Source organism: Rhagoletis pomonella, unplaced genomic scaffold, assembly GCF_013731165.1.
Source record: "Rhagoletis pomonella isolate Grant_MI unplaced genomic scaffold, Rhpom_1.0 Rhpom_scaffold_00008, whole genome shotgun sequence".
Classification (NCBI taxonomy): Eukaryota; Metazoa; Arthropoda; class Insecta; order Diptera; family Tephritidae; genus Rhagoletis; species Rhagoletis pomonella.
This window is the reverse complement of record NW_023458562.1, coordinates 13,522,415-13,534,596: the sequence shown is the minus strand read 5'-3', so window position 1 is coordinate 13,534,596 and position 12,182 is coordinate 13,522,415. Positions and strand designations below refer to the sequence as shown.

The window sequence follows — 12,182 nt, the reverse complement described above, 5'->3', positions numbered from 1 at the left end:
AAAATGTGCAACGTGATTACTGGACACAGTTTGGGTGGAAAAGCAAAAATATATAAATATTGTTAGTTATGAGTAATGAACTGACGAGCGGCGGAAAGCGACTGGACAGCTGACAGCGGATAAGTTAAAAGCGGATTAGCACGTGAATGCTAAGGAGGAGGAGAAGAGCAGAAGTTAGAGAAAACTAAGCAAAGTAAGGAACACAGATGAGGCAAGAGGAAATGGAGTGAAGTTAAGAGAAGTCAGCTTAAAAGCTTAGTGGTTGCGCTTGATTGTGGAAAACATGCAACAAGCGGTAACGAGCAATATGAGTTGGGCGCTTGATGAGAGTGTGGAGGAGAAAGGGTGGACTGCAAGCCACTATAGTGCGATTTGTGCACGTTGAGTGCCATGTTTTGATACATTTAGTGCAAACATTTTGAAAAAATGTTGTGGCATTCGCTATGGCACAGCGATTACCAATCTAAATGTATTGCATTTGCGTGCGTTCGATAGCATGTATGTAGTTTTCCAAAAACAATGCAGGATTACAGGAATAAAAAACGGGTTGTAGTTAAAGTAGTGCGCCCCATGATGACAATCAGACAATGCAAGTGAACGAAATGACACTCCGTGACATGGTCGTCCGACAAGCGCGTGCGGCGTGAAATTTATAGTTCACAAAGTCAGTGTCGTCGGTGGAGTCATAGAGCGCGGTCACTCAAGCGGAAGTGAGAACGCGTCACGCATAACAACTTCCGTTCGCAATAAAATTACATATTTTTTGTTGTGTAAAGAGGCGTGAGTAGACACAATGCTCCTAAATTGCTACGCGTTGCGCGTCATACACACAAGCGCGCGCTTACGTTGTGCTATCGCCATAGACAAGTCGCTACAAATTGAGCAACCCGATCAGCCGCTACTCGATCACACCCAATCACATTTCTTGCCAAATCGCTCTGGTATAGTGCAGCTCTTTGAGTGGAAGTACGCTGACATCGCGGCGGAATGTGAGCAGTTTTTGGGCCCGCGCGGTTTTGCGGGCGTGCAGGTGCGATACAATGCGACGCTTTTGAACGCTTTATTCCAAGTTTTTTAAATTTTTTTTATATTTTTTTCGCAATACCACGATGCTCTTCACTCATATGTATGTAGGTCTCACCCGTCACAGAGCATTTGTTGGTGCGCTCTGCAACTACGCCGCCACATGCATGGTGGGAACGCTATCAACCGCTCTCCTTTCAAATGGCCTCGCGTTCTGGCGGCGAGGAGGAGTTTCAACAAATGACACGCGCTTGTAATGACGCTGGCGTACGCGTCTATGTCGATGTGGTGCTCAACCATATGGCTGGCGCTTATGATGAGGAAACAGCGAGCGGTCAGCGGCTGCTTGAGGGCTTTGCCGGTTCGACGGCCAATGCGAGTTCATACGATTTTCCCGCTGTGCACTTCACAAGCCGCCATTTCCATAAGCCGTGTGAGTTGTTGAATTATATGGATGCTCATGAGGTGCGTAATTGTGCGCTAAATGGCTGGCCTGACTTGAATCATAATCGGCTGGATGTGCGCGGTAATTTGACGGAGTTTCTTAATCGCTTGGTGGATATGGGTGTAGCAGGTTTTCGTGTGGACGCGGCGAAGTATATTTGGCCCATTGATATTAAGGTGAGTGGTGATAGTAAATGCGTGGAATATTTAGTTGTATAAGACTTCAATAAAAACCAAATCGCTGGGAAAAAACTTCTAATACTCCATGGAAAAGAAGCTGCCACATCTTCGATCTCCATGAAACTCTGAATAGCGTGAATAGCTTAAATGATCTCCAAAAAAAAGCAGACTTTCATCTGCCTATATACGATGGTATCTATATCTTTTAGCAGAAATAATGTAAGGATTATAGTCGGCATGATATTGGTTACTCTGACCTTCAAAAGTAGAAAGGGCAGAAAAGGACTCCCCCTATTTGAAGATGAGACGGAAAGACTCCCTCAGCTCTAGGGCCATTGAATGGCTCGGAGGCAGATACAGCCCATTTTGTTCTGTTGTTCTATCCTCATTTAAAAGGCCTCTGGCGACTTTCCAGTTCTCTCGGCAAGATAGTTTTATACCAAAGTGCATGTGACTTGTGCTCAGTGGTTAGCAGACAGGAAAATTCAGCTCGGCTGGGAGTAAATAGAAACGACCGTTCGTGTATGTCCCACCCGAGCTATTCATTGGTACGCATTTTAGCAAGGACTGTGAGGATTCTGGCAGCCGTTGCAAGATTCTTGATCTCTGTAAAGAAGTGAGTGCAACAGTTTCTTTTAGCACTTCTAAACTTTTTTTACAAGTATTGTATTCAGTGAATTAATTTTTGTACATTCCCCATTCACGGCTTCTTTCAGCTTGAGTAAGGGACTACAAAACTTTACTCTAAGCTTATTCAGGTTGTTATTCCACTAAAAAGTCAGCCTTTTGCTGAGATTGGTGACTTTTAAACAGAAATCATAGTACGAGTTACCAATAGCTTAAGCCAATCTTAGGCAGTTAAGCTAAGGCTCGACTAAGTAATTTTTTACCTTACGTTTGCGCCTTTTCATAGAGTCCAGCATAAGTATTTAGTACAGTTCTTAGCCGTAGCTCTAAATCTTCTGTAATTGGTAGCGGTTGATGGTAGGATTCTTATTTTAAAGGGGGCATGCATATAATGGAACTTTCCCTCTACATTCTGCATACCCTGGAGACTAGCTAACATCATCAAACCTCTTGGAGTAGACTACCGGTCCTGTTATCTAAAAGATCGGTATGCTGCCTAAATTTTGGGAATTGAAAATGCCAATTTTATGAGACACTCGGTCAGACCACATTGGCTCCTCTGACCAGTCATTCACTTATTAGCCACAAATTCTGCAATTAAGTTTGTTGCTGTAGTCATCAGTATAAAAGCGTATTTTACAAAATCAATGGTCGTAAGACCTTACCCTAAAAACGCCGATATAAAAGTAGATGACCAATTTCTTGAAGCTTTAATTATAATTGAAGGCCTTGTGCAGAATTTTCTTCAGATAAGTGCGGTTTACACGATTCTCTTCTGTCAAAAGTGATATATTTTGACTTGATGAATCATTTGCCGGGCTCGACAATTTTCGAATAAGCAGTGCCTTCACATCGAAAATAAGAGTTACGCAAAAGTCTCGAATCAGCAGAAACTCTTTGTCTGTAGTAAGAAGCAGATTTTTTAACTCGCATGAAGTCAGAAGTATTTATGAAGGCGCTGATTGTCTCTCAGCGGATGGTATTTAAATTCTGATTATGCAGTCTCGTCCGCAAGGATTGTTCACTGTATGTATTGGTGCCATCCGTCAGTTGTTGATACCTTCTGACGTGATGAATACTCCTTAAAATTGTGGTTCGTATTAAGGCTGCGAGTGATGTGAGCGTTTAAGGTGTTAAGTGCTGTGATTGTGTTGTGCAATCTACGTACACGATTTTAATGCATAACTATGATCAGGTGGCACGTTAAGAACGATAACACACAGAATATTTATCGGGGGGTAAAAGTAAATTTTCTGGGCAGGTTACAGTAGAAGGCATACTCTCCCAGACTTCCGGATTCCGGAGATTATGAGAGCGCCAATCGAAAAGTTTAATGTCTGAATATATTCGGCTCTCATCAGACCCGAAATTGATAGCGTCAGTGGATATATTATGCGGGGTTCAAGACTTTTGGGAGCTTCTGGCTTACTTACGGCCATTCGAACTTCACCATTGACGAAAGGAAAGTCACCGTATTTTTTCTTTGATTCAAAAAAAGTTATGGCGGATTTAAGCTGAAAAATACCTTCCTACTTACTCTGATCTTTTCCCAGCCAAAAATTTAAAAGAAAATGCAAAAGACTTGAAGCCTTGGAGTTTTTGTTTAACACTTTCGGGACCGTAAGTCATAATCTTTTTGATTCTTAAGGTCGGTAAAGTTTTTTTTTTAACTCAATTTCCTCAAAAAATTTTTTTTTTTAGTTTCTGATCTTCGGGTGATTTTTTTTTCAGGCGAAACTCAGGATAAGGCAGATGTGAGCATAAAATTAAAAAAAAAATACATATTCCTATAAAATGTTTGTTTTCCGAAAAAAAATAAAAAAAATTAAGAAAACACTTCAATTTGTTCGAAATGTTATCCACAAAAATTTGCTTCCCTATACATTTTTTTCTGTTTGGATATTTTTTTTTTTTGCTTTTGGTAAAAATATTTTTTTCTAAATAAATTTTTTCGTAAACAAATTCTTACAAAATAATTATTTTCTGAAAAAAATATTTGGTTTCCGAAATTCTCGTTTAACAAATATTTTTTGAAGAATCTTTTGCTGAAAGCGTTTTTCTTAATATTTTTTTTAAACATTCCTTCAAAAAAAATGTTTTCAAAAATTCATTAACTCTTTTCTTCATGGTGGCCACCACAGTTAACCACCTAAATTTTGACGTATAATTCAAAACAGCCCTTTCTTACGGAAACAGTGTGTATTGAAACGTGTAAATAAACAAGCCGTGCAATTCTTGTTCTTGTCTTATTTGAAACAAACTAGCGCAACTGTTGTTTACAATTATAAAATTTCATTCGAAATCGCGAAATTCCAAGTCGTGAGAGTGTGTGAGAGTTGTTTCTTTGCTGGTAGGCAAATACAACATTTTGTCGATTATTTTTGCGCAAAATACGTATTATATTACTGTTAGTGTAGAATAAAACTAAAATTTGGTAAAACTTTTACAATAAGTGTACTTGTTCAAAGTGGTTAGCAGCGGTAACCACCGTTCGGTAAGTAGCTAAATTTTACGCGAATTTTTAGTGAAGTGCAAGATGGAACTAAAATTTATGTTGTTTAGAGGAAATGGCCAAGTTATCGGAAAAGGAAATTGAAAACCTATTGATATATGAAGAAATACCTTACTTATACTGATACCCGCACGGTGGTGATGACTCTGATAAAGATCTATCTGAAATCGAAGAAATCCCTCAAGATGAGCAACAGTTTTTACTAGGTGAGGATCTTTTTCCATCAGATGAGGAGTTTGAAGACGAAGTCCCATTATCCCAGCTGCTTGGACGAATTCAACCTGCTACCCAAGAGGTTCCGATACTAGCTCAAACCGTGCGACCTCCAAAATGGAAGATAAATTTACAACTTCAAGCAATTTGCCGGACGAAACAACTAGTCTAGCTGCAAGCCAACAGATGACCCCCCTGAAAATTATCAATTTGCTTTGGACGGATGACATTATGCAACACGTAACATTTCACACAAATCTATATGCGGAACAAAAAGGGGGTACTTATAAACCAGTTGCTGCAGATGAGATGTCGGTTTTTATTGCTCTGAACTTAGTAATGGGCGTGAAAAAAAGTCCAAGCTAATAGAGACTACTGGTCATCCTCACCTGATTTGCGTGACGAATACATAGCACATTTTATGTCACTCAGCCGTTTCTCATGGATTCTTGGAAATTTACATCTAAATGACAATAACCTGTTGCCCTCACGAAACAATCCCCATTACGATAAGTTATATAAGATACGCTCTTTCATAGAAATGCTACGAGAATCTTACAAGAAAAATTACAATCGCACAGAAAAAATTGCTATTGATGAATCAATGATAAAATTTAAAGGTAGAAGCTGTTTGAAGCAGAATATGCCGAAAAAGCCAATAAAAAGGGGGTATGGACGAAGTGTGCTTCTTCTGGCTATTGTTTAGATTTTGATATATATTCAGGAAAAGTCGGAAATAAAGTGGAGACTAATTTAGGAGGCAATGTTGTCAGAAAATTCTGTGAGGGATTAGAAGATAAAAACCATAAGGTGTACTTTGACAATTATTTTAACAGCTACGAACTGCAAGTCGATTTACGTCAGAAAAACATATATGCGGAACTGTAAACGAATCTCATAAACATCTTCCTACTTTGAAATCTGATAAGTCAGAGTCAGTGACAATCAGATGGGTTCCTTTATGAAATGGAAAGATAAACGCTGTGTTTTCATTTTGAGTTCACGACCCCAGAAATGAGGTTCATGTGAGAAGAACAGAAAAAACTGTAGAAATAGTCGAAGTACCATGCCCTCTATCCTTGAAAGACTATAATGAAAATATGAATTTCGTGGATAAATTCGACCAGTTGAAAGGTAGTTATGCGATTGACCGCAAATCAAAGAAATGTTGGCCCCGCATATTCTTTCATTTTGTGGACTGCATAGTGGTAAATGCTTTTATAATCTATAAAGAGCTATAAAAAGACCCTATGTCAGGATTGGATGAATTGCTACTTGCTCTTATATAAAGAAACACAAACCTGAAGTACCTGCAGCAATAAGGCTTGCTATGGGTAACCATCAGACTATAAGAGGCACTTCAAGACGCTGCAGTGTATGTAGCACGAAAAACATGCCTGTGCGTACTGTATGGAGCTGTAAAATATGCAAGGTACCTCTTTGCTACCGGGAAGGAAATTAGTGTTTTAATTATCACCATGAACATATGTAATACTTGTTTTGAATAAATAATAAAATTTAAAAAAATTTGTATACTTATTTCACAGTGGTTACCATAGCTAACCACCTTATAACTCACCCCCCCGCTGATGTAATTTAAAAAAAAATGCATTCATGGCTTAATTTTAACCCGGACACAAGACTATATTGAAATTTACGATTCTATCATTGCCAACAAAAAACTGTGTCAGAAGCTCATATTTTTTTAATTCATTGAATTTTTTTTGTTTAGTTTTGATAAAAATATTTAGTATGCATTTTCAAAATTTTATAATAAAAAGGGGACACATTATAAAAAACAGACACAATTTGTTTATTAGCCGATAAGCCCTTTGGGAAGCATGTTTCCCGTGGTCTTGAAGAAGTATACTAAGTGCTTAGATTAAGCAACCCAAAGATGGTTTGGAGTTTTGTTCGCAACTTTATGAACGATTGTAGGTTAGTTTAGGTTACAGTGGTAGTCCCGATTAGGGACGCACTTGGATTTTAAGGAGATTGTTCTTTGTGATACCACGGAAATCTGAACGGAGGCCAATCGTCCAAGAGAGAACCACAAAAGGGGAGAGGTGCCTCCAGCTGTTCCCCATCCGGTGACCATATTTAAGGATGCCTTTCCTTGCCAAATCATTAGCCATTCAGTTTGCCGCCGCAATGTTGCTGTAGCCCGGAATCCAAATAAGTCTGATAAAAAAAAAACAAAAACGTTGCGACGCTGGTTGAGAGGGACGTCAGACATTCCCTGACTACATAGTTTCGAGTGCACTATTGTAGCGTTAAGTTCTCTGATAGCTGCCCGAAATTGGATTGCATATATATATGCTCGTCTCAATGACCAAAAACCTTTTATCATTACGATTGTCTTTTTCAGCTGCTCTTCAAGGACGTTAAATATCTCAACAGCGAGGAATTCGGCTTTCCCGAGAATGCGCGTCCATTCGTGTATCAAGATGTGGTAGATTTAGGAATTGATTCTATATCGAAGTAAGTTAGATCAATTTTTCAGTAAAAGCTTCTTCTTGAATTTATTTTTTTATTTGCTGTAAAATTTCAATGAAGATTTTCGCATAGCGCAGTATATGTATAAGTATGTCGCATGCATTCATTTATCTCCAAGCACAAAATCGCATTGCATGTGTCCTTTAATCCCCACCCATTGCTGCTCTCATTTCAGAACGGAGTACTCCAGCTACGGCATAGTTACCGAGTATCTGTACGCTGCCGAATTGGCCAACGTAATCAACGGTAAAGCACCGCTTAGTACGCTAATAAATTGGGGACCAGCGATGGGCTTTCTGCCACATCAGCAAGCGCTCGTCTTCGTTGATAGTCACGATGTGCAACGAGACCGCAAACTTTTAGGCGCTAATCGGCTACTCTCTTACAAACAACCAAGGAAGTACATAATAGCCACAGCATTCATGTTGGCACATCCGTATGGACGGGTTAAACGGATTATGAGCTCGTATTATTTTGCAGCGGAGCAGCCAGAACAAGGACCACCGATGGAGGAAAGTGAAGAGGAGGTGGAGGAGGAGGAGACAGATGCAGATGCTGAAGGAAATGAAGTTGAAGCAGAGGGAAATGAAGCAGATGGTGATGAAGCTGCTTCCACTGCCGATGTATCGCCACCACAACCGCACGTACGCTCGCCAACATTTGATGCGTCCACTGGCCGCTGTGAGTACGCCTCCGGTTGGGTTTGCGAGCACCGCTGGCCACCCATCGTGCATATAGTAGAGCTGGCGAATACGCTGAATGAAATAGAGGATGGTGTCATTAATTTCCAAACAGATGGTTCAAATCACATAGCCTTCTGCCGTGGTAACAAAGCATTCTTTGCGTTTAACAACGATGCACAGTTGACGTATGAAGCTGAAGTGGAGACTTGTCTGCCGAGTGGTGTGTACTGTGACGTGATTAGCGGTGGTCGTGCGGAGACTGCAACCGATTGTTTGGGTAAACGTATTGTGGTCGACATGCAGGGTAAGGCGCGTATTACATTGCCAGCTGTGTTGGGTGCAGGCGAGGATGAAGCAGCAGACGGAAGTGATTATGATGAAGCGGATGCAGAGGAAAATGATGCCTATGGAATTGCTGCGGGAGCAGATGGAGAATTTGGTGTGTTGGCCGTGTATTATGGATCGAGATTAGAAGATGAAGTGCCACCAGAAAAGCAGAAGGGTGGAGATGACACAGAAGCACCACCGGCCGATGAGCTTGAAGAGGACACTGCAACCGAATTGGCAGTGGAGGATGTTGCAGACGAGTCTGAAGTGGTGGAAGAAGTAACGGAGATAACCGATGGGTCAGATGAAGATGTGTCGCCTGAAAAGTTGGAAGATGCAGTGGTAGAAAAGAGTGCTAAGCTGGAGGAGGCTGCAACTGATGCGAGTGTTGAGAATGAAGACGAGGACGTTGGGGAAGCGGCTGCCGTTGAAGGCGAAGAAGAAACTAGTGCTGGTGGAGGCGAGGAAGAAGAAGAGACTGGAGAAGATCCCCCAGCAGAAGAAGAACCTGCGGTAGAAGAAGAAGCTGCGGTAGAGGAACAGTCCGCGGAAGATGAGGAACCTGCCGTAGAAGAAGAACTTGCGCAAGATGAAGAACCTGCCATAGAAGAGGAACCTACTGTGGAAGAGGGCGAAGATGCTGAGGAAGTAGGCGGAGATGCAGCAGATAACGCAGAAACAGCTGAAGCTGAAGGGGAAGCAGCTAATGCTGAGAAGCCCGCAGAGTCTGTGGCCGACGAATTAGCAGCTGATGAGTCAGCGGCAGCTGACGAGCCACCAGTAGAGGGAGATGCAGCTGGTGAAGATGCTAAAGAAGAAGGAATTTTAGATGAAGCTAACGGTGTCTTAAAGGAAGTAGAAAAAGAAGTGACAGATGCCGTAAATAAAGTGAAAGATAAAGTTACGGAGCACATTGGCAAGGATGGGCCTGACATAAAAACAAGCATTGAAGCGGGTGCTGAAAATCTGGCAAACAAAACGAAAGTGGTGAGTAGTTTTCTGGATTTTACCTTGTTGTTTGAGTTTATGATTTTAAGGTTGTGCTCATAAGCTTGGAAGCTTGCGATTGTGAAAAAGGGATGACACCAGTCAAGGAAATACTTAAGTAATTCATATTGTGGTTAAGAAGTACCCTAATCACCGAATTTCATAGGCGACTTATGTAGCATACCTGCAGGCACATGATTTTCTTCGCATGCGATTGGTAAAACAAATTTTGCATAGGGGAAAATTTTACCAGTCTTTAAAGTGAAGAAAACAATTTTACAATATCGGTTTGAAATGAATAGGATTGAAAAATTCCTTTTATATCAGCAATATTTTTGTACATCGTTGCCACCTGTCTTTAAAATGAACAAAAAAAAACATTAAAATACTTTTTTACAATTTTAGCATCAAAATAAAGGAATTTTATAAAGTTCAGCGACAGACTTATTTTTGAATAAATGATTATAACATAAGTAAAATACTACTGGATGGTTGTACAATTAGAGGTATTTAAAAAGCTTATCGTCGCTACCATCTCAAACTATAGAATGTGAAATGGGTACTTTTCAGGAGAGCAAAAAACTGACTGTTGTAAAAAATGTTGTTTTCATTAGGAAACGGTATGGGACTCGATACTTTGTTTAAAGCCAGTATCCTCTGCTTCTAAGAAGGCTAGAAATTTGACAATTTACCTACTTGCGTATCATTCTAAACGTATGTGCAAGGTATTGTAATTGAAAAAGCAATATTAAATAGTCACTGGGGTGAGTTGATTTGAGATATAGTTAGATGAGTTCAGGAGATTTGAGGTGAGGTGAGTTGAAGAGAGGTGAGATGAGCTCTGGTGAATTTAGGTGAGCAAGGGGAGGTGAGTTGAGGTGTGATGAGGTGATTTGAAGTGAGGTGAGTTGGGGAGAGGTGAGTTGAGGTGAATTGGAATGAGTTGAGTTGTGGTGAGGTGTGATGCTGTGACTTGAAGTGAGGTGAGTTGAGATGAGGTGAGTTAAGCTAAGTTGAGGTGAAGTGAGGTAATTAAAGCTGAAGTAAGGGTAAGCATATATCATGATATAAAAAATCCTAATCTTCAGTTTTATCTCTACCTCTGCCTCTTTATTTTCATCTCCACCTATCTCCATCCTTTTCTTTATTTTTATCTGTGCCTTAATATTCGCGTATATTTATTTTCTCATTTATTTGGCTTTGTCTTCATCTTCATCTTAATCTTCCTATTTGTATTTGTTTTTGTATTTTTCCTCGTCTTTGTGCCAGAGTTTGTCTTCGCCCTTATCCTTGTCTTGCTGTTTGTTTTCATCCTATTCTCTAGGTATAAACCAAAATGCTAAGAATGGAGAGAGCAATAGATTTTGAAGCAAACTTGTTGAAACTTGACATACGGAGAAATATTTAAAGTAAAATAAAATAATTGTTTTTTTATAAATTTTTAGAAACATGGGCGTTACAACGGCTGCTTATGATAAAATGCTTGTATTTCAGTAGCCGATATAACAATCTCTTAAAAATTTTGATCTGGAAATCGGGAAATAACGACGATCACATCCCATCCATATAACGAAATTTTAGAAAAAAGTTAAAACTGCTATATTTCAGCTGGAGCTACATAAATTAATCAAAATTGGCATAAGGAGTAAACTGTAACAAAATTTTGGAAAATGAGCATGGCGCTGCATACTGTTTTTGCGAAAAATTTCGGAGTTAATTGAACTTTTGGATAGAAAATAATGTGAAACACAAACCATTTAGTAATGGGAACATATAAAGTTTAAACTAAAAATGCCTCGAAGCCCTCGAAATCCTAGAATATTTTGCTGAGCTTAAAAAAAAACTTCACAACAACTTCACAATTTCACATTAACCTAAAATTTGTCTTTGTTAATATAACAGTATTTTCTTTACATAATTGAATTTTTTTCTGTTTTTATTTTGTAGATTATCGCAAAAGCCGGATTCAATACGAATAGCGCTACAACTTCAGAAAGGTATGAGCTTCCTTCGGCGAAATCTAAGCTTACAATCAATCCACGTTAAATAACTTAACGTACTTAAATATACAACGAAATAAACTTACTAACGTATTTACTCTCCATTTCAGCATTCAATTGTGCAGCTTAACAATTTTAATCAGTTCAATTTTAATAAATCTTTACAGCACTTAGATTAGGAGGACGTAGTAAAACTATTTTCATTTCCTCGTATATTCTTTTTATTTATTTTTTTTTCAATTTCCACTAGCAAGTAACACAAAATAAAAGAGCAATCAAAAAATGCTAATGGCAATTGGTAGTCGGCAAATGCTGATCGTCAGATAATGTCCACTAAACACTTAAGCTAAGAAAGGGAAAATAAAATTGTTAAAAATGAAAACAGGATATAAAAATAAAAAGGAAATAGAAATCGTAAATGTTGCTTTAAAAAATATGCAATAGAAAAAGGTTAAGTTGCGCAAAATTCCCGTGTAGTAAAATCGCTTATCGCAAGTTGACCATCTACAATGGCACACCTACAGCCTCGTCTCAGCAAACAGCCGCAGAAAAGTCAGGCCATACTTTGCTGGCAAGCGCTAAATCGTGATTGCCGTAACGCTTACAAAGTTTCAATAAATTGAAAACGGAAATGAAATGTAAACCATTCAAGGCGAAACGGGCAGCCAAGTAGAGCCACCTGCAAATCGG

General features: G+C 39.3%; 1 protein-coding gene across 1 annotated transcript; it reads left to right on the top strand.

Annotated features, from left to right (window-relative positions):
• The first annotated feature begins 793 nt into the window (after nucleotides 1-793).
• Nucleotides 794-11,872, top strand: LOC118745082 (alpha-amylase-related protein-like). Its single transcript, XM_036478620.1, has 6 exons — nucleotides 794-1,030; nucleotides 1,135-1,644; nucleotides 7,368-7,480; nucleotides 7,671-9,492; nucleotides 11,440-11,489; nucleotides 11,603-11,872. Exons 1-6 carry the CDS (start codon nucleotides 794-796, stop codon nucleotides 11,664-11,666), a joined length of 2,796 nt encoding a protein of 931 aa, XP_036334513.1. The 3' UTR covers nucleotides 11,667-11,872.
• Nucleotides 11,873-12,182: the final 310 nt, after the last annotated feature.

Coding starts and splice junctions, on each gene's coding strand:
- LOC118745082 (XM_036478620.1), top strand. CDS start 794: ATGCTCCTAAATTGCTACGCGTTGCGCGTCATACACACAAGCGCGCGC. Junction 1,645..7,367: donor TTTGGCCCATTGATATTAAG/GTGAGTGGTGAT, acceptor TGTCTTTTTCAG/CTGCTCTTCAAGGACGTTAA. Junction 11,490..11,602: donor AGCGCTACAACTTCAGAAAG/GTATGAGCTTCC, acceptor TCTCCATTTCAG/CATTCAATTGTGCAGCTTAA.